At 44.7% G+C, this 26,699-nt stretch overlaps 2 protein-coding genes and 1 long non-coding RNA gene across 3 annotated transcripts in view; 2 read left to right on the top strand and 1 right to left on the bottom strand.

Annotated features, from left to right (window-relative positions):
• The window catches only part of LOC147572254 (uncharacterized), a 171,499-nt gene that overhangs the window by 106,139 nt on the left and 38,661 nt on the right, over nt 1-26,699 (top strand). Inside the window, exon 2 of the long non-coding RNA XR_015245994.1 lies at nt 18,133-18,192. This is a non-coding gene — a long non-coding RNA (uncharacterized LOC147572254). The remainder of the gene's footprint in view (nt 1-18,132; nt 18,193-26,699) is intronic.
• On the bottom strand, nt 207-1,208 carry LOC147572256 (olfactory receptor 10J1-like). The gene has a single exon (XM_086693396.1). The coding sequence runs from the start codon at nt 1,137-1,139 to the stop codon at nt 207-209; it is 933 nt and encodes a 310-aa protein (XP_086549522.1). The 5' UTR covers nt 1,140-1,208.
• Nucleotides 19,896-22,311, top strand: LOC112851654 (olfactory receptor 10J4-like). Its single transcript, XM_025915138.2, is given in 4 exon segments — nt 19,896-21,546; nt 21,548-21,579; nt 21,614-22,143; nt 22,145-22,311. Coding segments are annotated over 4 exon segments (756 nt in total). The 5' UTR covers nt 19,896-21,487; the 3' UTR covers nt 22,280-22,311.

Genomic DNA, 26,699 nt, shown 5'->3' with positions numbered 1-26,699 from the left:
AGAGTGACTTATGTTTTTGTTATGTTAACAAAGAGGTTGAAGAAGTAAGAATCAATTATTAGAAGCTGGCCCCCAGCCTCACTTTTGCTCTGGCCCTGGCTGCGAGGAGTGAGATTTTGCCAATCACTTGAAGCCGTGGCCGTGTAACATTACCTATAAGCTCCCATGCGGAAGATACGCATGCCTATTTGGGTAGAGATTTCATCTTAGGGAAGGGATTTCCTCCCCACCACTCTCCTCAGAGCATCCTGGACTTCTTTGTTTCTCAGACTGTACACAACAGGGTTCAGCAATGGTGTTATCACAGTGTAGGTCACTGAGATTAACTGGTCCTGATCCTTGGTGTTCTCTGACTTGGGCTTGAAGTAGGCAATAGAAGCACAGCCATAGTGGATAATGACCACCGTGAGGTGGGAGGAGCAAGTGGCAAAGGCTTTCTTCCTGCCCTCAGCTGAGGCAATCTTGAGGATGGTGGAGATGATGAGGACGTAGGAGATGAGGAGGAAAGTGGCAGGGGCTGTGATGGCCAAGAGGCTTATAGTTAAGGTCAAGATATCATTAACGATTGGAGTAACACAGGCTAAATCCAACACAGGTCGAACATCACAGAAGAAGTGCTCAATCAGTGAGTTACAGAAAGGCAGTCGGAAAATGGCCACAGCCTGAACCAGAGAGAGCAAGAACCCCGAGGCACAGACCGAGGACGCCAGAATGGTACAGGCCCTCCAACTCATGACGATTGAGTAACGAAGTGGGTTGCAGATGGCCACGTAGCGATCAAACCCCATGACTGCTAGCAGGAGGCAGTTGGTGATGGCAAAGCCGAGGAAGAAAAAGAGCTGAGTCCCACAGCCCACCAGGGAGATGGACTGGCTCAGACCCACGAGGCCGGAAAGCATGCGTGGGATGATGACCAGGGAATAGCACATCTCTGATGTGGAGAGAACACTTAGAAAGAAGTACATGGGGGTGTGGAGGTGGTGGTCAACACGGATAATAGTCACAATGATGACATTGCCGGCCAGAGTTAAGAGGTACAGGGTTAGAAACACGGCAAACAGTATGAGTTGATGTTCTCGGAAGTTGGAGAAACCTTGGAAAACAAACCCCCTCACCTCTGTGTGATTGGCTGTCTTCATTGAGGACGTCAGATGAGAAGGGTAAAGAGAAGGTTGACACTATCCCTTTGCACCAAAGACCACCACGTCCCCTGGTGAGCACACAGTCAAGAGCAAAGATTCAGTAGCTCAAAACAGGTTCGAAACTTCATGAATCAACCACCTTTCCCAGGGACGTGGAAGACTCGGTCCTAGAACTGAAGTAAAGATATCAAAAATCTGAGCAACAGTATTTGAAAGTTTGAAGGAAAGCATTCTTTGCAAGGACACCTGACCCTGTGGATGGCCCATGAAGTTGGTCTAGATTTTCTTAAAATGTTGACCACATCCTCAGGGGACAGTGTGATTAAGTTAGAGACTATGAGATAGACACACAAAAAAGCTTGAAAAATTGGAAATGTTTGGAAATCTATAGTTCAAAGAGGAACTTAAAATGGAAGTTAGGAAGTATTTAGAATTAAATAGTAATGGAAGAACCATATAGCAGAACGTACACTGTGCATTCAGAATGTTATCAGAAGAAAGTTTATCATTGAAAATGCTTATTTTTTTAAAACTGAAAATTGATGAGAACTCATCCTGAGAAGTTATAAAAATAACAGAGTAGGAGGGAAGAAACAGGCGCCTGGGTGGCTCATTCTGATGAGTGTCTGACTCTTGATTTTGGCTCCGGTCATGATCTCATGGTTTGTGAGTCTGAGCCCCAGATGCATTGAGCATGGAGCCTGCTTGAGATTCTCATATTCATTCATTCTCTCGCTCTCTCTCTCTCTCTCTCCCCCCCCTCTGCCCTTCTCTCCCCCCTCCCTCCCCTTCTCCCTCTGCCCCTCTCCCCTGCTTGTGTGCACACTTTTTCTAAAATTAAAAAAAAAAATGAATAATGATGAAACAGATGTTAATGATAAAATATAGAAGATCCACAAAGGTAAACTTTAGGTAAACCCCTGGTGAAAATCTGATCAAGAAAAACAAGTGAAGACATAAACTGGATTATGAATAAATGAAGGGACACGGTTACATAATCTTCAGACACAGAAAGATGAACGGTAACATTATGAACAACTTTATCTCAATATTTCTAAACTTCAATGAAATGGATACATTTCTAAAAAAATTATCAACTTTGAATCAAGAAGTAGAAAACCTGAAAATGTTTTTAAGAAATAAAGACAGTAATGGGGCCCCTGGGTGGCTCAGTCGGTTAAGCGTCCGACTTCGGCTCAGGTCATGCTCTCAGGGTTTGTGGGTTCAAGCCCCACGTCGGGCTCTTTGCTCACAGCTCAGAGCCTGGAGCCTGCTTCGGATTCTGTGTCTCCCTCTCTCTGCCCCTCCCCTGCTCACACTCTGTCTCTGTGTCCCAAAAATAAATAAACATAAAAAAATTAAAAACAGAGCAATGAAAAAAATCTATAAACAAATCTCTAGGACAAGGTAAATTTACCAGTAAGTGCTATGAAACATTACAGGATAAGCTGATTTCAATACGATACAGATTTCCATGTTAGGTAGTAAAGGAGAAGTCCTCCTTACCTCCTTTTACAAAGCTGGAATTATCCTGACGACAAATTTAACAGGCCGATCTCACAGATCTAGGTGTAAAACTCTTAAGCAATTATTATAAAGCCAAATCCAGCAATGTATACAATGGGTACATGACCAAGTTGGTTTTGTTTCAGAATGCGAAATCTGTTTAACATTAAAATGATCCAATAATGTATTTCCTCAAACTGTTTAAAGGGGAAAAGTCATGTGATTATTTCAATTGCTGCCAAAAAAGCATTTTTTAAATTGAGTGTCTACTTACAAGAAGAACCCTGAGCCAACTAAGAATACAAGATTTTCTTTAAGTTGGTAAAGCATGTGTACAGAAGTTCAGCCAACATACACTTCGTGGTGAGATTGGGAATGAGATAAGGGTGACTGCTTTATCCACCTCCTTCAACATTGAACTGTACGTCCTAGCCAACCCAATAAGCCATGAAAAAGAAATTAAAGATATAAGGATTGAGAAGGAAGAAACTCTTTACAGATGATGTGCTTGTACACACAGAAAATCCAAAAGAACCTACTGATAAACATTATTAAGAGAGTTTAGCAAGCTTTCTGGTACAAAATTTATAGAAATCCATTGAATTTCTGTACTTCAACAAACTGATAGCAAATTAAATTTGAAGAGGCTATCATTTATAATAGCTTAAAAATATCAAGTACGTAGGAATAAAGGCCTTCACCAAGAAAATTACAAAACCTTAATGAGGAACACTAAAGAGAACTGAAGTAATGGAACAATGGACCCCACTGATGAGTTGGAAGATCTAAGATTTTGAAGATTCCAATTCATCAGAAATCTATGAATTCCTAGATCTGTGGTTGACAAATCAGTAGAGTTAAATCAGAATCTCAAATGGATTGCTGTTCGTTGGTTGGTAGCTTCATAACTGATACTAAAATTTATATGAATGTACTAAGATCTGAGAGAAGCCAAAACACTCTTGAAGAACAGAAGATTGGCCTTTCAAATATTATTACTTATTAGGCAACAGTCATTAAGAACGTGTGGTGTTGGCACAGAGGTGAAGAGTCACTCTCGTGGAAGAAAACAGAGCTCTGAAATATGGGAACTCTTCATGCCAGGGCTGGCACTGTAGGTTGGTGGATTAGTCAATGATTTTGGAATTGTTGGCTATCTGTATGGGGGAAAATGAAATTAGATCGCACCATAAAAACATTAATTTCAAATGTAGTAAAAAACCTAGGAAGAAGCAAAACGCCCTATGAAATGTTTAGCAGATAATATATGAGAATGTTTATAAAGCTCTGGGTAAGAGATACAAAACATAAAGGAAAATAATGATACATTCTGTTGCATAAACATTAACTTCCATGTTTCAAAATAAAGTACAAGAAAAGGGCGGGAACAAGTAAATATATATATTAAAAAACCACAAATAAAATACTAGTATCTAGAGTATCTAGAGTTTGAAACACCAAAAAGAAAAAAAAAGATCAGCTTAATATAATGATAGATTTAGCAAGTGTATAGGAATCCCACATCAGACACACAGATGACATGTGAACAGGTTTTTAACGTCATTAGTAGCTAGGGGAAAATAGACCACAGACCACAATTTCACACCGATCAGGCTGTGAAAAAGTCAAAGCTATCACAAATAAAGAGCACTGGCGGTTCTGGTTCCCTGCTGGAAGGAGAGCGAATTGACACAATCATTTTGGAAAACAGTTTGACATTACCTGTTCAAGTTGCAAACCAACGGCCCTATAGGAGCCAGCCATTCCACCATGAGAATTTAATCCAGAACAACTAAAGACACACAAAGTTAAGACAGCTTTGTTTATAATAGGGGAAGCAAAACAAACAACAACCCTGAAAAAACCAAACGTTGTTAAAAAGCAGAAAGGATAAAGTAAACCCTACAATATATTATGGAACAGCAAACGAATTAATTATAAAACGGGTGTGCAAACACAGCCCAGGGGCCAGTGGTCTGTTTTGTAAATAAAGCTTTATTGGGACCCAATCACACCCACTTGTCTACATGTTGTGTAAATTGCATTCACACTGTAGCAGTGAAACTGAGTAGCTTCAGCAAGAGACTGTATGGCTCACAAAGACTAACATGTTTACCACCTGGTCCTTTACAGAAAAGGTCCACGGTGCCTGTGAAAGATTCCTAAGGGCACTGGTTACAGTTTCATGCTCCAGCATAGATGAATCTCACAACCATAATGTTGAATAACAGAAGCCAATCACAGACACGTGTGTGTGTGTCCCATTGATGTAATGTTCAAAAGAAGGCACGACTAAATAATATATTATTTAGGGATAATCTGTTTCTTTATAAATGTGGGAATACTTTAATCTAAAATTCATGATCATGACTATTTGGTGAGTATTTGAAGTATTTGAAAGGAGCATCTATGAGGCTTCTAGATTTACAGTGATCTTTAGTTTCTTAGCCCGGGGAGAGGGTAGCTAGGTGTTTGCTATTTTTTCTTAAAATGCACATTTGTTTTATATACTCTAATGCATACCCTATTCTACAATAAAAATTTTAAATTATACGTCAAGGAAAGTGTTCATGATATTGTTCAGTGGGGAAAATATTACAAAACAGTAAAAGTCATATGATCCCAATTTTGTAAAGAAAGTAAAGTTCTATATTCACGTGTATGTGAATATGTATGTATACAAAAAAAATGAAAATTAAGTAAATGAGAGGCAACTGGGTGGCCCAGTTGGTTGGGCATGTGACTCTTGATCTCGGTTCAAGTCGTGATCCCAGGGTCACGGGAAGAAGTCCCACATCTGTGCTCGGCTCTCTTTCTCCCTCTTTCTCCTCTCCCTCTCTCTCCCTCCTCTTCTTTCCCTCCCTTGCTCATGCTCACTCCCTTGCTCTCTCTCTAAAGAAATATAAATATGTATAAATGAATATGTGTGACATTTGTAAACAGAAACTAATAGGGTATTTTAAAAATCTGTACTATGTAGCTTTTAAATGATACCCTGAAAATTATGTAATTCAATGGGAAATAAGTTATAAAACAGGATATGATATATACAAAATTACCTCAGTTAGATGAAAATGTGCCCAGAAAAGATGCTGAATGGAAATCCTCTAAATGTTAGTAGCGTGTGATTCTGCATGGTAAACTTATGGGTGAATTTTTGCTGTGTCCTGAATTTCCCGAAGTGTCCATAATAAATATATATTATGCAGTGGGGTAAGGTAGCTTCAATTTCTTTTAAGCCTCCCTTGGGGTAATTCTCCTCACCCTCTTTCCATCCAGGCATCCTGCCCATCTTGGTTCTCTCAGGCTTTCATTCATTTGTACATGATAACACTTGTCACATTCAATTGAAATGATTTATTATCTCACTTTTCAACTAGATTGTAAGTTTTTTTGATGACAGATCCTACTTACTCGTTTCCACATACCCGGAACTTGGCTCAATTTTTGCTGTACGTCAAGCCTTTGATCCCTGTGTCAAAGGAACTGATGAGGAAAACTCTGGAGGTACTTCTGGTCTGAAGGAGCCCCCCCCCCCCACCTCTGCCAGGTACTTCCAGCAGTACTGACAGTGATGGGTGGAAGTCAGAACAGTAGACTCAAGTGAGCATCTCGACCTCAGAGCTGGAGAGAGGAGAGGTGGGGACAGGACTTGCCCATCAGGGGGGCATTGGAGACGCATGGAGCTTGTGAAGCAGTCAAGCAAAAGATGGACATGTGGCTGACAGGCGGACAGGAAGGGAGAGAATCTGCAGGCTCACTGAAGTTGAGAGGCTTCCAGGGGACAAAGATGGAACTCTATAGGAAGACATGGGTGGCTGAGCTAAGTATTGGCAAACCATTATCATCAACATAGACCATTGATCTTGGGTTAGTTTCCCAAATCTCAGTCTGACTTTTGGTGGATAGCTCTTTTCTCTAAAAAGATTGTAGAAATGTATATGAGTTTTTTACATTTGACAGTTTCCTTTGTTTGTCAAAGTAATAATGCACCTACTGCTTAGAAGTAACTCTGGGGTAGAAATGTGGGGACACTTAATCCCCAAAAGGATGCAGGACGCCTGATAGCACTCATCTAGTTCACGGCAAAGATACCCTGGGGGCCCAGCTCTTTTTGCCCAGTACTGAGTCCTTTGCTCTTGAGAGAGAGTAATACTGGAGGACCTTACTGTCCCAGATGAGATACCGATAGGTGTAACGCTGACACAGGAAGCGGGTGAGTCTTCTTAAGGAAGACATTAAGAAACAGGAAGTCACTGTATCTTGTTCTGGGTTGTTTTTGATGTCTCTGTGAAGGGATGCGGACTTAATAAATATTACCCAATTTCCTTTTAGTTCCTAACGTAGCTACTAACATCTTGTTGAGGGGGGGAGGGAGGCAAGGCTCAGGGGGATTTGGTGTTCCCTTTTTTCCTCTTTTTCTATCTCAAGGACAGCGTCTCCTCCTTTAGAATCTCCAGCCCCAGCCCAGTTCACGTCCGTGTCTCTTTCTCTCCTCCCCCCAACACAGATTATGCCAAGCATATTTTTCTGGAAGCAGTGATCTGATCTGGATGCCCCGTGTTACACTGACAAACGAAAGCAGGGCAGAGAACCTGACCCAGAATTAAGCATTATAAGTAAGAGGAGTCAAGGCAGGGTATAGACCTCAGAGGCCGACGCAGCAATAAAGTTGTCTGGGGTCATTAGAAACCAAACTGGAGAAACGAACATCTGGTTAAGATACCTGCCAGCCTGTGAAGACAGACTACATTGTTTGAAGTTTAGCTATTACCCTACAAAGAAGTAAAATACTCATTTTATCGGTGGAGAATCTGAGGGTCAGAAGGACGAACCACTTATCATACGTTTCTAGTAATGATAAGAGCAGGTGTGAAACACAGGTCTCCAAATCCATTCGCTCACATTGAATCCAAACTGCGCCGAATGAATGTTCAGACAAGAGCTTCAGGTTATGGGGAGGGAGGTACCAGCTGTCGGAAAACTGCCTGACCCTCAGCCTCATTCACTCGAGACACCAGGGACATCGGTAGTAGATGACAGCTCTGGGATTATAGAGGTTGTCTTATTTTTCTCCCCCGTCCACGATTTTTAATAGGTTCCCTCATTATTTACTTACGGGCAGGAGAACAGTCTCTTCCACTTTATAGGCTCCTGGGCTCAGTCGGCAAAGTGGGAAACTCTAAAGTTCAAGAAAAGCATCAGAAAACCAGAACAGGAAAACGAAGAAGCTTAGAACGTCTAAAATCAATTCTCTCCTGGGTTTTTCTACCGACAGCCACTTACTTCCTGCAAAGTTGGCAAAGGAGGCAAATTCTCTGAGTTGCAGATCTACCTTAACTTTTTAAACAAAAAACTCAGAAGAGGACTCTTCACAAGGTCTGGGGGGGTGGGGAGGAGAACTCGAACCCCAGGCCTAGAAGTGCATCATTTCCTGAGTGTCTAAAGGAAGCTCGGGGTATGGTGACGGGCTCAAAGCCCGGAGCATTGATTCCTCTGGCCTCAGAAGATCCTCCTGCAGAGCTGAAGCCTCTTTAAAAACCCCAGATCCGGGCATTCAGTCTGTGAATTCCCAAATCCTTCTGATCCAGGACTCCAGGGACATCCCCTTGAGAATCGTTCCAGGGCACAGAGGGCAGCAGAGAAAGAGTTTGAGGCTGTATCCCAGGGGACTGATTAGGAGCTTGGGCAATTAGTAGAACAAAACTCTACTTTTGTTGACTGATTCGCAAGAGCGGTTAGCCTCGTAGAAACAAATACGTTTTGCTAAAACTCTAACGAACGCAGGAGACACGGGCCAAATGCGTGCCTATTATTCTACATCTGAGGACCGGGCCTTCATTTATTGAAGTAACAAAGATGTAATGCACGGTTCCAGGCACTGTGCTGGGCATTGGTGGTGCAAGTGTGACAAAGACAGTCACGGCATTTGCTTGCATGGAACTCATCATTAATGTATTCATCCACTGGGTATTGTGCAGATTAGTAAAAGGAGCCTCCTCTGCACAGACGCAGCCCGTGGGCACCCCTCTTGTTGAGGAGACAGCGTATTTTGGCAGCTGGTAGAAGTGCATCCCTTCACGTGGACGGCTCCATATTGTGATGTACCACTGGTCGAGTGATGATGGGCTGCCTTTATCCCTCCCGCTGTCCCTTGGTTCGGTATCTTTGTATCGTCTATGGCGGCCACACCAGGCAGGTTTCAAACATCCAAGGTCACAAATAAACACGTTATTACAAACAGCGACACATGCCACAAAGGAAGAACAGAGTTTTGCGAGAGCACAGAATAAAGGGGGTGACGTTTTGCTAGTCTGGGAAGTGTAAATATTCCTCTGAGCGGTGATTTTGCGCTGGGGTCTTTAAGATGAATGAAGGTCAACTAGATAGAGTTAGGGAAGAGAACTGGAGGCAGAGAAAAAACAGGAGGGAAGGACTTGATAGATTATTGATAATGCGTCGTTTCAAGAACTGAAGGAAAGCCCAACTGTGCACAGAGAGCTCGAGGGAGAGATGAATTTGGGTGTGAGGATGTGAGTATACAGGTCACACAGCACTTGGTGCTTATGGGGCAATGTGGAGCCAGCAAAGCTTTTAAAGAGGCAATGGCACAGTCCGATGTGCTCTCTAAAGCATCTGGTTGAGAACTGGGAAATGAATTGGAGACGAGCAAGTTTGGGACCGGGTTAGGCGGCTGCCACGGTTGTCCAGTGCGAACACAACAGGAGCTAGGGCCACGGCGGCAGGCACGGAGTCACCGACTCCCTGGGATAAGAGAGACCAGTTCACAACAGGCACCCCAGGGGGTGTGCTCAAGTGACCTGCCTCCTCCAGGACTCAGACGTGATTCAGGAAGCATTTCTCAGAAGAATGCCCATCTAGAGAAGGAAAGTATGATTTTTTTTTTAAACAAAAAATCTGAGGATTCTGTGCTGTGATCCTCCTCTTGAGGCTGGACAGAATCCTGACTTCATTCATTTTAATGGAGAATAAGTCACCCAATTCCCAGACTGGAGACAGTTCACATTCCCAGAACTCAAGTTTGTGTGTGTGTGTGTGTGTGTGTGTGTGTGTAGAATGGCAGTGATCGCACAAATAGGGAATCTCAAATAGAAGCTATAGAAAAGGAGCAAATGTAAACTCTAGGTTTGAAAACTATAATAACTGGAATTTCAGGGATCAACAGTAGATCTGAGCTAGCAGAAGAAAGAAGCGGGAAGCCTGAAAATCAATCCTAGAAATCACCCAGCCTTCAGAGCAGAAATAGAAGCATGAAAACAGAGGGAATCTCCCAGACCTGTGGGGACAAAGGAAACATCCCAGCATTGGTGTGATGGGATTCCCAGAAAATAAGGCAGAAAAAAAAAAAAAATAATGGCTGAAAACCTCCCAAATCTGATGAAAACCATTAACAGATTCAAGAAACCCAACAAACCCTGAGTGGGATAAATGCAAAGAGAACCACATCCAACTGCTGAAAGCCACGTACAGACTAATCTTGAAAACCGAAGAAAAGTGACTCACCCTCATGTACAGAGAAAAAGCAGCATGATTAATAGTGACTTCCGGACAGGAAACAAAATTGAGACCAGAGGAGAGTGAAATGGCATTTAGATTGTCAAGGGGAAAAAACAATTAACAACGACAACAAAATCTGAATCTAGCAACAATATCCTTAAAAAGATGAAGGAAAATTAAGGTGTATCTAGATAAAAAGATGGAGAGAATTTTTGCCAGCAGACCTACCCTACAAGAAATACTAGAAGTTCTTTCGCCTGAAAGGAAACGGCAGTTGACAATAACTCATTTCCATAAAGAAGAACGAATAAAACCAGAAATGCTGCCTATCATAACATGTATAAGTAATCATATGAGAGTATGTATGTGTGTGTTTATGAGTCCACATTTTTATGTTCCTCCTGTAGTAATGTTTTTAGAGAAAAACAGACCATCATTCGAAGCGGTCGTATTGTTATAATACTGTATGGATTTATAAATTGGATTTATAAAAATAAAGATGTTACATGACGATAGTGCAGAGGCATAAGAGGAAGAAATGGAGGCGTATTTCCATATTGCCGTATTTCATTGAAATCAACTTTGTATTAACCTGAACAACATTGTGATAATTTAAACATGCATAGAACAAGCACTCAAAAAAAATATCCAGTTTTAAAATCAACAAAAGAATCAATACGGTACAATAAAAAAGTTGTTTAACAGAAAAGGCAGTAAAGGGGGAATAGAGGAATGTAAAACACACGAAATTTGGAAAACAACTAGTGACATGGAAGACAGTGCCTCATTCACACTGTTTATTACATTAAACGTGAACGCACCGACGACTCTTGGTTTCTGTTCAGGTCCTGATCTCACAGTTTGTGAGTGCGAGCCCTGCATAGGGCTCTGTGCAGCCAATGTGGAGCCTGCTTGGGATTTCCTTTCTCTTTCTCTCTCTCTGCCCCTCCCCTGCTCGCTCTGTCTCTCTCTCTCTCTCTCTCAAAATAAGTAAACTTAAAAAAAAGGTGAACACATTGAATCATCAAGTCGAAAGGGAAAGATTGTCAGAACGGATTTTAAAAAGCAAGATGTAGTTGACCAGTTGTTTACAGGCAGTACCTTTAGAGTCAGAGACACAGATACTTTGAAAGTCACGGTGGTAAAGAGGTACGCCACGCAAACAGTAACCACAGGAGAGCTGTGTTAATATCAGACAAAATAGACTTTGAGACAAGGGATGTTACAAGAGACAAACATTTATGATAAAAGAGTCACTCTGTTAGGAAGATAAAAATTATGAAGGTATATGCACCTGAGAGCAGAGCCCAGAAATCCATGAAAAGGACAGATTGAAAGGAGAAATAGACCACACAACAAATATAGTTGGAGAGCTCAATAATTCTACTTTATTAATTTATAGAACAATCAGAGAATCCACAAGGATGGAGAATACACGAACAACATCACCAGACGACTTGAACTGACACTTCTGGAAAACTACACATAAAAAGAACAGAATGTGTATTGTTTTTGAGTACATGCGGCACGTTCTCCAGGCTAGACTGTAGGGCAGGTCACAAAATAAGCTTCAAATTTTTAAAAATGGACATCTTCTTTTCTGATGTTTACATAAAACATAACTTTCTTTTGATTAGTGTTTGCGTGGTATTTTTTCCATTCTTTTATATTTAATCTTTCTGTATGCTGACAAGGTATGTCTTCTATAAACAGAATTTTGTTTTCTTATCCCGTGTGACAGTTTTTGTGCACTAATTGGATTATTATTTTGCATTTAATGAAATTTACATTTTTATATTATAACAAAATTACCGATATCTTTGGGTTTTACGTGTGTTACCATTTGTTTTCTACTTTTCCCATTTTTTAGATACCTTTCCTTTTTATCTTATTTTGGAATAATCCAGTATTTTTATTCCTTTTATTTTTTCCTTACACATCACTTTAATGTTTACTTTAGAGATTAGATTTCAAGGACCATGCCACGATTATGTGAAACCTGAATTTGATTTATCCCTATCTTAATGTTGTTACTGTGTATTTTCATTCCACAAGTATTTAGACGTTCACAAGATATTAATTAATTGGATAATATTACGTGTAATATTAATTTACGCTTTCCATACGTTTATCTTTTATGCTGAAATTCATTTTGGTTATTTTTTGTTTTGGTTTCTGTCTGGCATGAATTTTCCTTCCATCTGAAGAACCCCGGGGGCACCTGGGGGGCTCAGTTGGTTAAGTGAAGAACCCCAGCTCATAGTTCTTTAGTGCAAGTCTTCCGGTGAGGAATTCTCTCATTTTTTCCACTTCCGAAGCTGTTTTTATTTTGGCTTTTCTTCGTGCATGATACTTTCCTGGAGTCTAGAATTCTCCTTTGGCAGCTACTTCCTTCCAGCCCTTCGACATCATTCCACGGATTTCTCTTTCTTATTACTGCTGTTCAAAAGCCAGTTAACAGTCTTATTGTTATTCCTTGAAAATAGTGTATCTTTTTCCTCTACCTACTTTTAAGCCTTTTTCTTTTTTGGCCATCTTACACGGTATGTGTGCATGCATTTTGTTGGGGTGGGAGGTGTGTGTGTATATGTTTTGCATGGAGTTCAGCGTCCTTCTTGACCCTCTGTCCTGATATTGTCCTCGGGTTTGGAAAACTGAGAACATGTTTCTGCATCTGTTGCTTCTGGTACATTCCATCTCTCTCTCCTGTCTACCCATAACTCCAATTACACATACGCTAGACCTTTCGCCAGGTTCTCTATGCCTCCTGTGCTCTTGAATATATATTACACATTCTTTCTCCCTCCCTGTGCTTCTGCTTGGATATTTCCTACTGACATTCTTCTCATTCAGTGACTTTTTATCTCTAGTTTTTTTCTTTTTTATAGTGAAACTTTTTAAAAAGGTTTATTTATTTATTTTGAGAGAGACAGAGACAGCATGAGTGGGGGAGGGGCAGAGAGAAAGGGAGAGAGAGAATCCCAAGCGGGCTCCACGCTGTCAGCACAGAGCTCGAGGCGGGGCTCAAACTCATGAATCGTGAGATCATGACCTGAGCCAAAGTCGGATGCTTAACCGACTGAGCCCCCCAGGCACCCCTATCTCTGGTTTCTTTCTAATGTGCTGTTAAAATATTCTATTGAGTTCTTAGTTTCAGTTATTATAGGTTTTACTTCTGATGTTTTCACTCTATTTAAAAAAGTATATTTTCCAGTGCTCTGTTGTGGTTCCACAATCTGCCAGCTATTTCCTTCAACACAATAAAAATTAGTTTTTTATTGCTTCGCAACAAATTACCACATACTTTTTTTTACATGTGGCAAATTTACATTCATTTTCTAATATTCTGTCTCAAATAACCACAGATTTAATAGCTTGTAACAACACAGACATGTTATGTCACAGTCCCCACAGCTCAGGCGCTCCGGGTCCCCGCTCTCTGTCACGGTCCCCATAGCTCAGGTGTTCTGGGTCCCCTACTCAGGGTCTCAAAAACCTGAAAGCACAATGTCAGCCCAGCCGCATTTCCTTCTGGACCTGGGCGTTCTCTTCCAAATTCACATGGTCGTCGGCGGATTCATTCCTCGCGGTTGCAGGACTGAGGCTGTGTTTGCTCACCGGCTGTCACCGGAGATCAGTTCCCCCAAGTGCCCACATTCCTTGCCGCATGGTCCCCTTGGGAGTCCTCTCAAAACGTGGCCGCTTACGTCTGCAGAGTCAGCAAGGGAGGGTCTCCGTTCTGCTGAGACAGATTTTTACGGGACGTGATGTAAGCGTGAGAGTGACATCCCGTCACCTGTCTGTCCTCTGTTGGGAAGAGGCAAGTTACGGTTGTGCCCGTGCTCAGGAGGAGACGATGGTCCGGGGGTTTGTATCTCGGAGTTCTCAGAGCTTTAAAACGGGAACTTTTTTGATGAATCTATTTCTATTGAGTGCTTTCTTTTTTCCTTCTTGATCTTTAGCCCTGTGGTCTTTTCTCCTGGTACAGTTAGTGCATCTTCACGGCACCCTGCATGCACAATATCGGGGGTCCTCCAGCCCTCCCCGCCCCCTCCCCAGAGGGGGCCTGGTAGTAAATAATGTAGGACTTGTGGACCCAAAGTCTCTCTTGCATCTACTTAATGCTGCTGTGGTCGCGTAAAAGCAACCACAGGCGGCATGTGGGGGCGGGGTGGCTTTTTTTCTTTTAATTTTTTTACTGTTTATTTTTGAGACAGAGACAGAGCATGAGCAGGGGAGGGGCAGAGAGAGGGAGAGAGGGGCAGAGGGAGGGGCTCGAACTCACAAACCACAAGACCGTGACCCGAGCCGAAGTCGGACGCTTAACCCACTGAGCCACCCAGGTGCCCCGGGAGTGTGGCTTTGATTAAGAAACAAACACAACTTGAATTATGGTCACTGAAATATGACTTTCATACAATTTGCACGCCACACAATGTTATTCTTTAAAAGTTCTTTCTTTCGATCATTACAAAATATATGGCCCATTACACAGCACGTAGGCCGTGCAAAAACCAATGGTGGGTTCATGGGCCGGCAGGCAGTAGTTGGCTTACCCTGCTGTAAGTGCAAAAGCAGTGAAGATAAATTGAGGCTCTACGTTATATTATCTTCCTCTGTTTTACTTCCCAGCGGGTAGTTAGACGATGGGCAAGAACATATTAATAAGCAGGGATTACGTGAAATTGAAGCTGGTTTCAGTCTTTGTGAGGGTTGGTTTCTTTCTCCTTTACCTCTCAGTGGAAATACAGCCCTTAAGCATGTGGAGACCACGAGATGACCAGATGCTCTGCTCTTTTTCTTTTTTTTTTTGTTGAGTGTTTGGACCAAAGCCTCTGAGCAACAAATTACAGTTCCTTGAAGAAATTGCAAACAGTGGGTGTCGGGCTGACATTTCTACATATCCTTTCTTTATGGAATCTTGGCCCCTCCATTATTCACCGACTTAGAAGCTACACCACCTCTTTCTTTATTTTTTTATTTTTTTAATGTGTATTTATTTTTGAGAGAGAGAGAGAGACAGAGTGCAGGCAGGGGAGGGGCAGAGAGAGAGGGAGACACAGAATCCGAAGCAGGATTCAGGCTCTGAGCCGTCAGCCCAGAGCCCGACGCGGGGCTCGAACTCACGGACCGCGAGATCGTGACCTGAGCTGAAGTCGGACGCTCAACCGACTGAGCCCCCCCAGGCGCCCCAACGCTACACCACTTCTTATGGTCATTAGAACATCGTTGCAGAGATGGAAGAGAGATAATTCCATCCTTCGATTGGAGGCAGACGTGGAGAGTTAGCAGTGGGGGTGGGGGGAGGAGGGAGGACCCTGGGAAGGGCCTCTTATTTCACTTTCTGATTGAACCTCAGTTTCTTCATTTGTAAAGTGGGGATAGTAATATTGAATATTTACCTGCTTCCTCATGTTATTGCGAGTCACCCAAAGCCACGTGAAGAGTGCAGAGCGAGAGCAACTTCCGGGGGGACGTCACCGTCCTCCCCGTCGCCACACGCGACTCCATCACCCGCAGGCGCGTCAGGAGGCTCGGGGTCAGAGGAGCATCCATCCAGACGCCAGTCAGATTCGTGGCAGATCTGGACGCTGAACCTGGGGAAACAGAGCCCCTAGTCTAATGCTTTTGCACCATCACCAGGCTGCCTTCCTGGATTGTCCTCGCCCGCGGCACCGCCGTTGAGCGCAATTTCAAGTTAAATTCGGTCTCAGCGGTAGTCACGGAGAATTTCACCGTGTCCAGACGTGTGCTACTGTTTCTCCTGAGGCCAGATTTCCCGGTTGGAGTCCTGGTTCCTCATGTATGAGCCCAGTGTCCTAGAGAAAGTTCCACAACGTCTCTGTGCCTGTTTTCTCTCCTGAAGAGGAATGTAGCTACGCTCGCTTGTAGATTTATCGCTAGGATTAGATGAACTAACATATGTACACTGCCCAGTTTAGTACCGAGCAGATAAGAAGCACGTATCATAAGTGTTAGTAATTATTTTGATGAGTAGCAGCTGTAAGTACCCTGAGAGAAAAGATGGAGAGTCTCTAAAGATGCTTTGTAATTGAATTACGGATGTGAGGCCAATGTGAAGAGTATGACTAAAGAGTTAAAAATATGTGACGCTTGAGCGCTAACTTTTGCCTAGTTCAAAGCCGTTGACGCTCACTAACGTCTGTGTGGGCTGTGGGTAGTGACACGGATGTACTTCGTGGAAGGTGGCCTGGGAAGGCGGAGGCCTTGGGCGGAACTGGGCCAGAAGTTCCAGAATGATGCAGGGTGTGCAGCGAGCAGAGCAGAGATGGGCAAGATTGGTTAAAGTAGAAGAAGTCACGGGATGGAAGGGAATACAGTCCGTGGTACCGTCATAGCGTTGCGTGATGACACGTGGTGGTTACACTCGTGGTGGGCGTGGCATAACCCACAGAGTCAGGTTGCACGCCTGACGTCGGTGTCACGTCGTGTGTGAACTATGCTTCAATTAAAAAAGGTATAAAGGTGAGAAAGACAAATACCATATGATTTCACTCATATGTGGAGTTTAAGAAACAGAGTAAGTGAGCAAAGGGAGAGAAAAGAGAGGAGAGAGAGAGAAGCCAACCGAGAAACAGACTCTTAACTACAGAGAACACACTGCTGGTCACCAGAGGGGAGGTGGGGGGCGGGGAATAGAGGGATGGGGATTAAGGGTGTACTTGTGATGGGGGTGCCTGGGTGGCTCCATCGGTTAATCGGCCGCCTTCTCTGCTCGGGTCATGATCTCGAGGTTCGTGTGTTCGAGCCCCGCGTCAGGCTCTATGCTGACAGCTCGGAGCCTGGAGCCTGCTCCGGATTCTGTGTCTTCCTCTCTCTCTGCCCCTCCTCCGCTCATGCTCTGTTTCTCTCTGTGTCTCAAAAAATGAACAGAAACGTTAAAAAAATTTTTAACAATAGTGCCCTTGTGATGATCACCAGGGGATGGATCTAAGTGTTGATTCACCATATTGTATACCTGAAACTAATATTACACTGTGTGCTAACTATGCTGGAATTTAAACAAAAAGGTAAAGGTAGTCTTACAAGAGAATTCTAGGCATGGATTGGATTGGGGATTGAACCCTGGGACTTTAAACTGGCTTCCAGCGCGGGGTATCTGAAGGTCAGCCCTCTGCGGACCTGGCTGCAGGGTTCCATGCTTAAATCCTTCTTGGCAGTCGTTGCTTCCCTTCTGCCACACATGAAGCATCCTTTCCAGAAGGGCCTTAAGCTCCTCAGCTTTGGCACCAGAGAAATGGACGGAAAGTATAACACGTACCTCGCGGGACCATGGCCCAACCTACCAAGTTTTCAGATCAGCCTTTTCCCCACAGAGATTTCTCCTAATTGCCAAGCCAGCTCTACCTTTCAAAATGTTAATCCCAGGATGAGGCAACGAGCTTGCTGGGTAATGAGGTCTCTTGGCGCTCTGCTGTTTGGATTGTGCCCTCTGCTACCATAGGTCACTTGGGAGTAGTAGGTGCTGTTTTGGGGAGAGAGACCCAGGAGTCTGAACAGGAAGTCCACACCTTATTAAGAAACCTCAAGCCAGAGTTATTATTGCTTTGTGACCCAAAGAAGAGCTGCTGTCCGAGGAGGTTGTGGGAATCCAGAGGAACTCAATGTGACTTTTCCTGTCTGTCACTCATAGGCTCAGGCACTGAAGACTGGGCTGTGTGTCCTTCCCTTCCTTTCTAGTTTCTTTTCGGTATCCCCTTCTGGGAAGTATCTCAAGATGAGCCAGTAAAGGGGGGAGTTCCTATGAAACCACAGCTCTGCTCAGTAAGACGTTAGTGATCATCAGATAAGAAAATCCGTAGACTTTTGGTAAAATAGCGCTGGTTTTGCACAGTGACCCAGACTCAAGTAACTGATGGATTTAAAATAATCTCGGGAAGGGCATTGACAAAAATCTGGGAAATGCTTTGTAACTGTTAGTACAAATCCATATGTATTGTTGCAGGCGTTCGGTGTCCCGAGTGGGCGGATGTGACTCTCAGAAGACCAGAGAAACAGGCTGCTGGTGAGTTTCACTTCCTTGTACTCTGGGACGGTGCTTGTTGATTGTAGCGTGATATTCGTTCATCACGGAGTCAACGGTGATCTGTAGAAGGGGGACCACGATCTCTCATAGACAATCTTGTGCTTTTTATCCTTTTGGAAATGTGTATGTGTGAACTAATGTAAGGAGGAGGGACGTAAGACTTGAGGGCTCTTTATTTGGGTCCTATACAAAAGGCTGTCCAGAAATCTAACTTCCGTGAGGGCACGGACCCTTGCTTGGTTATCTTTGTGTTCCTGATACTAGCACAGCACTCACTTCGTGACGTACTCAGCACATTGAACTCCTGGAGAGATGGTTTTGCTTGCATTCAAAACAAAATTGTATTATTTACAGTAGACTTAAAAAAAAAAAATTGGAGACCCAACAAGACAAGTAAGTTCTCTTCCCTGGAGAAAAACTGTAAGATTGGGTCAGGGACAGGCTTTGTTTCCCTCTTTGTGTTGTCATTTATTTGACAGAAAGAAAGAATATTAACCCCAAAGTCCACTACGGTCTGAATTTCGAGGTTTCTGTCCATCTGTACCCTCCCTACCTTTTTGTCTCTTTCCTTCCTCACCTCCATTTCTTACACCCGAGATGAGTAGCCCTCTTCTTGCCATCCCGTCTCCCCATCCCCCCCTGCTCCCCTTCCCTGGTGGCTCTCCTGGAGTCCACCCACATAGTGGTGCTGGGCTAGAGTCGTTTCAGGTGATAGTAATTTAGAGCAGGTTAATGGTCTGGAGGAGGAAGAAAACAAATATTCTAGGCTACAGGCAGGAGTAAAATCTTTTTCCAGGCAAGTGGAAGGGAGTTATAAGAACAACCTGGATGCATTTCCATGTACGTGTGCAAATATAATAAGACCTGTGGTTGTCAATGGATGGGTTCCGAACTATCCGTCAAAACCCAAGAACACAACTTGGATGTCACTACAGACTATTCCCGGCCAGCAGCTGGATGGGCCACTGTGATCTAAGGGAGAAAGAAGATGTTGGGCATCTCTGGGACGGGAGTGCAAAGCAGAACTAAACATCTCATTCTACCAGGTCCACACCCATGTTGGGATAGTACATGGGGCACTACATGGGTCTGGTCCGTGCACCGCGAGAAAGATGTTAAAAGCGCGTGATGAAGTTTGTATGAGCAGTTGGCAGGGAAGTGATAAGAGTTATAAAAATCAAGGCTGGTTAATCACAGGCTTGTTTACAGATCCTTGAAAGCTGGGCTGAAGCCGATTAAAAAATTCTTTGTAATGTTTATTTGTTTTTGAGAGAGAGACAGAGCGCGAGCAGGGGAGGGGCAGAGAGACAGGGAGACACAGAATCGGAAGCAGGCTCCAGGCTGTCAGCACAGAGCCCGATGTGGGGCTTGAACTCACGGACCTCAAGATCATGACCTGAGCCGAAGTCGGATGCTTCACCGACTGAGCCACCCAGGCGCCCCCAAGTTTTTATCTTACTTCCAGTCTAGTTAACCTACAGTGTTGTATCAGTCTCAGTTGTGCAGTATAGTGGTTCAACGATTCCATTCATTACCCAGTGCTCATCAATGTACCTGGAGACTTCACCCTTTATCCCCGCCACCGGTTTCTCCCACCCCCCACCCCTCCTCTGGTGACCAGCAGTGTGTTCTCGATAGTTAACAGTCTGGGATTTTTTGGTTTGTTTCTTAAATTCCACACATGAGTGAGATCATACGGTGTTTGTCTTTCTCTGGCTGACTTATTTCGCTTAGCATTGCACCCTCTGGATCCAACCATGTTGTTGCAGATGGCAAGATTTCATTCTTGTTGATGCCCGAGTAATATTCCATTGTGTATGGAATGAATATACCACATCTTTACCCATTCATCTATTGATGGGCACTTGAGCTGCTCACATAATGTGGCTATTCTAAATAATGCTGCAGTAAACATAGGGGTGCATAAATCTTTTCGAGGTAGTGTTTTCATATCCTTTGGGCAAACACCATCAGCAGATTTTTTTACCATTCAGGGGGCTCGCTTGGAACTTGACTGAGGTTGATGCAATGAGGGACCTTGGTTGGGAGACCGTTGCAGTCTCTGCAGAGAATGACATTGTGCCCACAAGTTGGGTGCTGGTAGAAAGCGCAGGGAAGAGGGGACACAGAATACAGCATTTTGGGAAGGACTGTTTTCCGCATGGAAAAGGATGATGCTCAGCTTTCTGAATGGAAGTAACGGATAACCATGGTGTGTTCTATCGGGAGTAGACACGGGTTGAAAGGCAAGACTAAACCTGCCGCTGTCCGGTCTCCAGTTCTGAGCTCACATGAGATGAGCCCATTTCTATCCCTGTCTCAACTTGAAATATGCAAAATTGAAGGGAAAAATAGAATATCTGGTCCTTCTCTGATTAGGTGAATTTTATCTCTGCTCTCACACTAGGAAAACCCAGCCCCTTCTTGAAAGGATCTCCTCGGATCTGTTCCATCCTGTTTTCTGCTCAAATTCAAGGAGATAAACCATACCCCTGCAGTGCCTTATCAAACCTTTTCCATGGCCTGAGAGGTTATGTGGTGCGGGGCTTTCAGGAGGACCAGCTCTTAGAAATGCTCCCTTTTCTAGTCTTTCATGATCACAGGGGATTTTAGGCGCTGGGCTTGGTGAAGTGACTCTGAGAAGCAGAAATCATTACAGGACTCTTCTGAGCCATTCGGCAGTGACAGTGCCTTCTGACAGGTGTTGAAAGGATATCGGCCTCAGATATGTTCTGTCTTTTACCTCGGTTACTGTCCTCACTGGATCCTTCCCAGCAAATTCAAGAGTGTTTGAGGACCAACTTCTTCCCTGACCTGGACTCGCCTCTTCGATGTCTGGGCAAATTATTTCTACTGATCTCCTCTGTACTCGGCCTCTGCCTTCCCTCTGGGATCTGACTCTGCCGCCGATCTCAGGGTCCTGGGGTGGAGCCCAGGAAGAGGTGCATAGAGGCGATGACCGCAGCTGACACTGATGACCGTCGAGGTCCAGGGCATTTGCTCAGACGATGGACACACTTTTTACCCGAGGCCTTGGGTTAGCCTGTTCTCTTGTAAAGTTGGCTCATCACCCCTGTCCTTTGCCCAGAACCACACCTCCCTCAGTGCCAACACCAAACTCTACTGCCGTGGTCGAGTTCCTCTTTGAAAGGAACTCGGGTGGCCGCACAGGCTGGTCTTTGCCGTCTTTCTGAGTTTGCACCTGCTGACTCTGTCCAGCAATATCATCATCATCGTGACTGTTATTCGTCTGGACCATCACCTCCATACCCCCATGTACTTCTTCCTGAGCATGCTGTCCCTCTCTGAGACCTGCTACACTGTGGCCGTCATCTGTGCTTTCCGGCCTCCTGAGTCCCCACCAGCGCATTTCTGTCCAGTCTCCTCAGTCCCCAATGAGCCATCTCCATCCCAGACTGTGCCACTCAGCTCTTCTTCCGTCTCACCTTCGGCACCAACAACTGCTTCCTGCTCATGGCCACGGGGTATGACTGCTACGTGACCACCTGCAATCCCCTGTGGTATTCAGTCGTCATGAGTAAAGAGGCCTGTGTCCAGTTAGCAAGTGGCTCCCTGGGAACTGGCCTGGGCGTGGCCATTGTCCAGGTAACATCTGTGTTTGGCCTGCCCTTCTGTGACTCCCTTGTCATCTTTCACTTCTGTGACGTGAGGCCCCTGCTGAAGCTGGCCTGTGTGGACACCTCTGTCAACGAGATCATCAACTTTGTCGTCAGCGTCTGTGTCCTGATTCTGCCCACGGGCCCGGTCTTCTTCTCCTATGTCCTCATCGTCTCCACCATCTTCAAGATCCCCTCTGCCCAGGGCCGGAAGAAGGCCTTTGCCACCTGCACCTCCCGCCTCACTGTGGTCATCGTCCACTATGGCTGTGCCTCCGTCGCCTACCTCAAGCCCAAGTCCCGGAGTTCCGTGGGGGCAGGACAGACTCATCTCTGTGACCTACACCGTCCTCACTCCCCTGCTGAGCCCTGTCGTGTACAGCCTGAGGAACAAGGAGGTCAAGGATGCCCTGCGCAGAGCCGTGGGGCAGAAGCCCCTTTCCTCTTAACAAGGACAGATTATTGGAAGGCTTTTAACTGATTTTGTTTAACGTGTATTAATTTTAATGCTGTTTCAAAAATGCCTTTAAATATGGGATCAAGAAGGATGCTGGGATGGCTCGGTCGGTTAAGAGTCTGACTTCAGCTCAGGTCATGATCTCATGGCTCGCGGGTTCAAGCCCCGCTTTGGGCTCTGTGCTGACAGCTCGGAGCCTGGAGCCTGCTTCAGATTCTGTATCTGCCACTCTCTCTGACCCTCCACACTTGCACTCTTGCACTCTGTCTCTCTCTTGTTCAAAAATAAATAAACATTAAAAAAAAATTTTTTTTTTTTAATTTTCCAGTAAGCTCCTAAACCTGCAGAGGTTAATCTTGAGAAGTTTCTTCTTAGATGCTCCCAACTTAAAACCGGACTTAAAGCCAGCATTCCTGTCTGAGCATCACAGAAGGTGAACACGTGCGCTCTGGTGCAAGGCAGGGTCCTTTCTCCCTCATCCTTCTGTGCACTCTGGCCTTCTATGGCAAGGACTGAGCATACCCTGACTTCCAGACGCAGCTCCTGCAATGCCCAGAATCACCCCACGGGGTGACCCTGCGTGGGCAAAATATCACTTGTGAGAGTGTCACGGGGTCTGCTGGTTATGAAGGGTGGGGCAAGGCAGTGGAAATGAACAAGTTCTCCAAGTCAAGTTAACCTGTCTGACTTTGCACAAAACACTAGCTAGCACGTGAAGTCAGCCTGCAGATCAAAGACACCTTTGCCTTCATGTCCAGATTTCTAAACATAATAGCACCAGTGCCTTGCTATGAGGATAGTCAAAATTATTTTCAAAATGTTTGGCTTAGTCATCCTGCTTAAATCCAGATAAAAAGCCATTAGGTAGAGATCTGACGGCCGGGGTCTCACTCTCTTCTGTCACTTGTACTCAGTGGATGCTGTGCTACCCTACCTGGATTGCTTACCTTTGGGCCCCACACATCTGTTCCCCCAGCTGCTGGGAGGCTCTGAGGCAATAGAGGTCAGTTGAGTGGCTCTTCGGAAATTGCTGTTGGTGAAGAGCTACTTTCTCCAGAGTCTCACACCTTCTGCCAGGGCAGACTGGCCGCAAAGACTTGCCTACTTCGGCTGTAAAGACTGGCCCCCATCCCTCCAACTAAGATGATTAAAAAGGGCCCTCCTGGCTCCAAGGCTCTCATCTGTGAGCCGGTTTGACATACATCACATTTCAGCTACTCCCCCTGCCAGGGTCCGCTGCCTTCACTCTCACACGGGTGTTGATGCCGAGGGCACTCTCTGGGAAACCTGTTACATTTCAATCAGTTTCAGAGTCTGTTTTCTTTTTCTTTCTTCCTTTTTTTTTTTTTTTTAATGTTTATTTATTTTTGAGAGCGAGAGAGTATGAGCAGGGGAGGGGCAGGGACAGAGGGAGACGACAGGATCCGAAGCAGGCTTCATGCTCTGAGCTGTCAGTACAGAGCCTGACGCGGGGCTGGAACTCCTGAACTTCGAGGCCATGACCTGAGCCGAAGCTGGACGCTCATCCGACCGAACCATCCGGTTGTGCCCATCAGAATCTGTTTTCCGAGGATCCTAATCTGCAACAGTTTAGCATCCCATTTCTAGAACAGTCCTTGGCAAGAAGAGAGCCCAGATTTTTAGCCTTGATGTATTCTAGTGAAGGCAGGAGGCCAATGGCTTCTATATTTTAATTAAAAAATAATTTCACCCTATTAATTGAACTATTACTTACTTGTGGCTCAATTTGGTTGGTTGGAAACTGGTGAAAAAAATTTAAATGTGAACTTTTCTCAGAATCCACAAGAAGTTATTCCTTTATCCTCAGCAATTTTCAGTTGCATGGCAGCTTTGAATCCCCTTTCAATTACCTTGCAGTGAGATTGCTGACCACTCTTGGTGATATTTTTAAAATTTCAAATACAGGAAAGGCTAAACGTGAGGATATATCATTCCAGTGTTCAGGGAGGGAAAGAGTGTGGATGCTCTAAGTGATATGGACAAGTCAACTTGCCCTTGATTCTGGGCACATTTTTAGGTAGAAGTTTTGGGACGGGGATGCCATGGAGATTGATGAAGCAGCAAATGGGATTTGGACTTGGTAAGTAACTGTCCAGAGCAGGGCCGACAGCTTAACATAGGAAGACAGCACTGCTCTCTGAGGTTATCTAGGGACCCAGGCTGGCAGATGCCTCTGGCCTTCTCAACATAAAGCTCCCATCTCTGGGTTCAAGGACATGATCCTGTTGTCCTACTTCCCATTTCGTGAGAAGAGAGAAGGAGCAGGCTCTGTCTTCAAGCACTCGGTTCCCCAGCATACTGATGAGGTGGGTCTTTTGTCTGAGTTTCCATGCTTGAGGTGACCGAGGGAATATGTCTTTCATTGGCCCCCAGTAGGGAGTTAACTGACTTGATTTTCAAAAAACCAATCTCTATTGAGGATTCATGATTTGTGGCAGCCGATTTGGAATAGCAACTATGGGAGAGAAAATTTGCTCTATGAACTGGCTTCGACCAATTTGGTAAGAGACTGGAGGTAGCAGAGGAGGCCCTAAGAGTGAAGGGGGGTGGATTATTTCCATTTTAATCACCTGTAAGATATACATGCTCCCTCTCTGGTATAGACAAAGTATTTTATGTATATAGAAATAAAAACGTCCTTTTATTTTTTATTTTTTTAATGTTTTCATCTAGTTTTGAGAGAGAGTGCATGAGCTGGGGGGGGGGGGGAGTGGGGGGAGCAGAGAGAGAGAGGGAGACACAGAATCCGAAGCAGGCTCCAGGCTCCGAGCTGTCAGCACAGAGCTCAGCGCGGGGCTCAAACTCGTGAACTGTGAGATCATGACCTGGGCTGATGTTGGACACTTAACCGACCGAGCCACCTAGATGCCCCGAAAGCATTCTTTTAAATGCCATATTTTGGAGCTCCACTAAATATTTAAGCCCTAACTCTGTTCCACATTTCTTACGGAACAAGAGATGTATGAAGAAGAAGGAAATAGGAAGAAATGAATGGTAGACATGAGTCTCAGACAAACCTGAAATTCACATCCATGGAAGAGTATGGTGAAGACCATGTGTGGAGGATGAAGGAAACATTCACACTAAGAGCTTCTTGGGGATGCGTTCTGGGCCTTTGAGCCTGTGTAGTCACCACATGGGAAATAGGCTTCCAAGTAACGGAGGACAGAACGTCTGGGCTCAAGGGAGCTTAGAAGCCACCTAGTCCAAACCCTCTCTTTTTACAAAGAAGGAATGGAATCTTAGAGATGGGCAGGCGGCTTGCTCTAGTCACACAGCTAGTTCATGGCGGCTTGAACGTCCAGGTATGTGCTCTAAGCAGAGCTCTTGCAAGCTTGGGTGGGGATAAGAGGGGAGGTGAAGGTGAATTGTGATCCTCCAGAATCTAGAAAACGCCTCAGAGGTTGTGTCTCAGGCTGATCAAGCCTGGACTTTCTATCCATGTGAAATATCCCTCAGCTCTTAACTCTGGGTCACTTGGCCTCAGATCCTCAGAGGAGTAAGTCACTTGCTCTTCCGTCTGATGTGTACGAAGCTGTGTGTAGGACACTGTGATGGAAGAAGTTGTTTGTGACGGTGGTGGCAAGGCCATGGTCTCAAGGCTGTAGCCGAAAATGGATCTCCCGTCTTTCCTTAAAGGCAAGGGAAGTGCCTAGGACAATACCAAGGGTCCTCCCGTGGGGAATTTTCCTGTTTTTCCTCTTTCTGTTGCAGGAAACTCATAAGGCCTGTTGACATGAAGCCAAGTGACTAGGCTGTTCAGTGGGAATCTGGTCGTTTCTTACGTGTCTGAAATGATTTGGGGGAGAAAAGTAGAAGTGGTATTAAGGAGGTTCATCCCAGATACCTATATTTAGAAAAAGAACAAAACAAAAAACACCAATAGTTCTCTCTGCTTCATGGTCCAAAAACATCTTTTGGAGAAAATGGGACTTGTCAATCTCATGGGTGTTTGTGAACCATCCCCCAACCCCCACCAGATTCACTTCCTCCTGATGTTAGTAATTGTTCTAAAATATAGTGAAGTTTACAGGTGCTCTGATCTCTCGTTGACTGTTGTGAGCTCACGGTCAGTACTGCTAATATACGTTGCCTCTCTTCCCTAACGCCTCCTCCTGGCACCCAGGATAAGTGTGTCCGCGGCAAAGGTGGTGTGGGGGCGGGAGAGCGAATGTTGGGTCTTTGCCTGAGATCTTTCTCAGTCCTGGGCTGTTTTTCAGAGCTGAGAGTTCCGGTGATTCTTATTTGCTGGAATTTCTCCAAGTTCAGGTGCTATAAGAGGGTTTTCACAACTTTGGGAGATAGCAGAGAGAGAAGCAATCACAGGGAAATCTTAGACTGAGCCTCATCCCCAGGGTCCTAAGGCTCAGGATTGCCCCAGCTTCAGGGCA

This window comes from Puma concolor, chromosome E4, assembly GCF_028749965.1.
Source record: "Puma concolor isolate L17-30 chromosome E4, mPumCon1.1.hap2, whole genome shotgun sequence".
Lineage (NCBI taxonomy): Eukaryota > Metazoa > Chordata > Mammalia > Carnivora > Felidae > Puma > Puma concolor.
The sequence above is the reverse complement of the archived record's forward strand: the minus strand, read 5'-3'. Positions and strand labels throughout refer to the sequence as shown.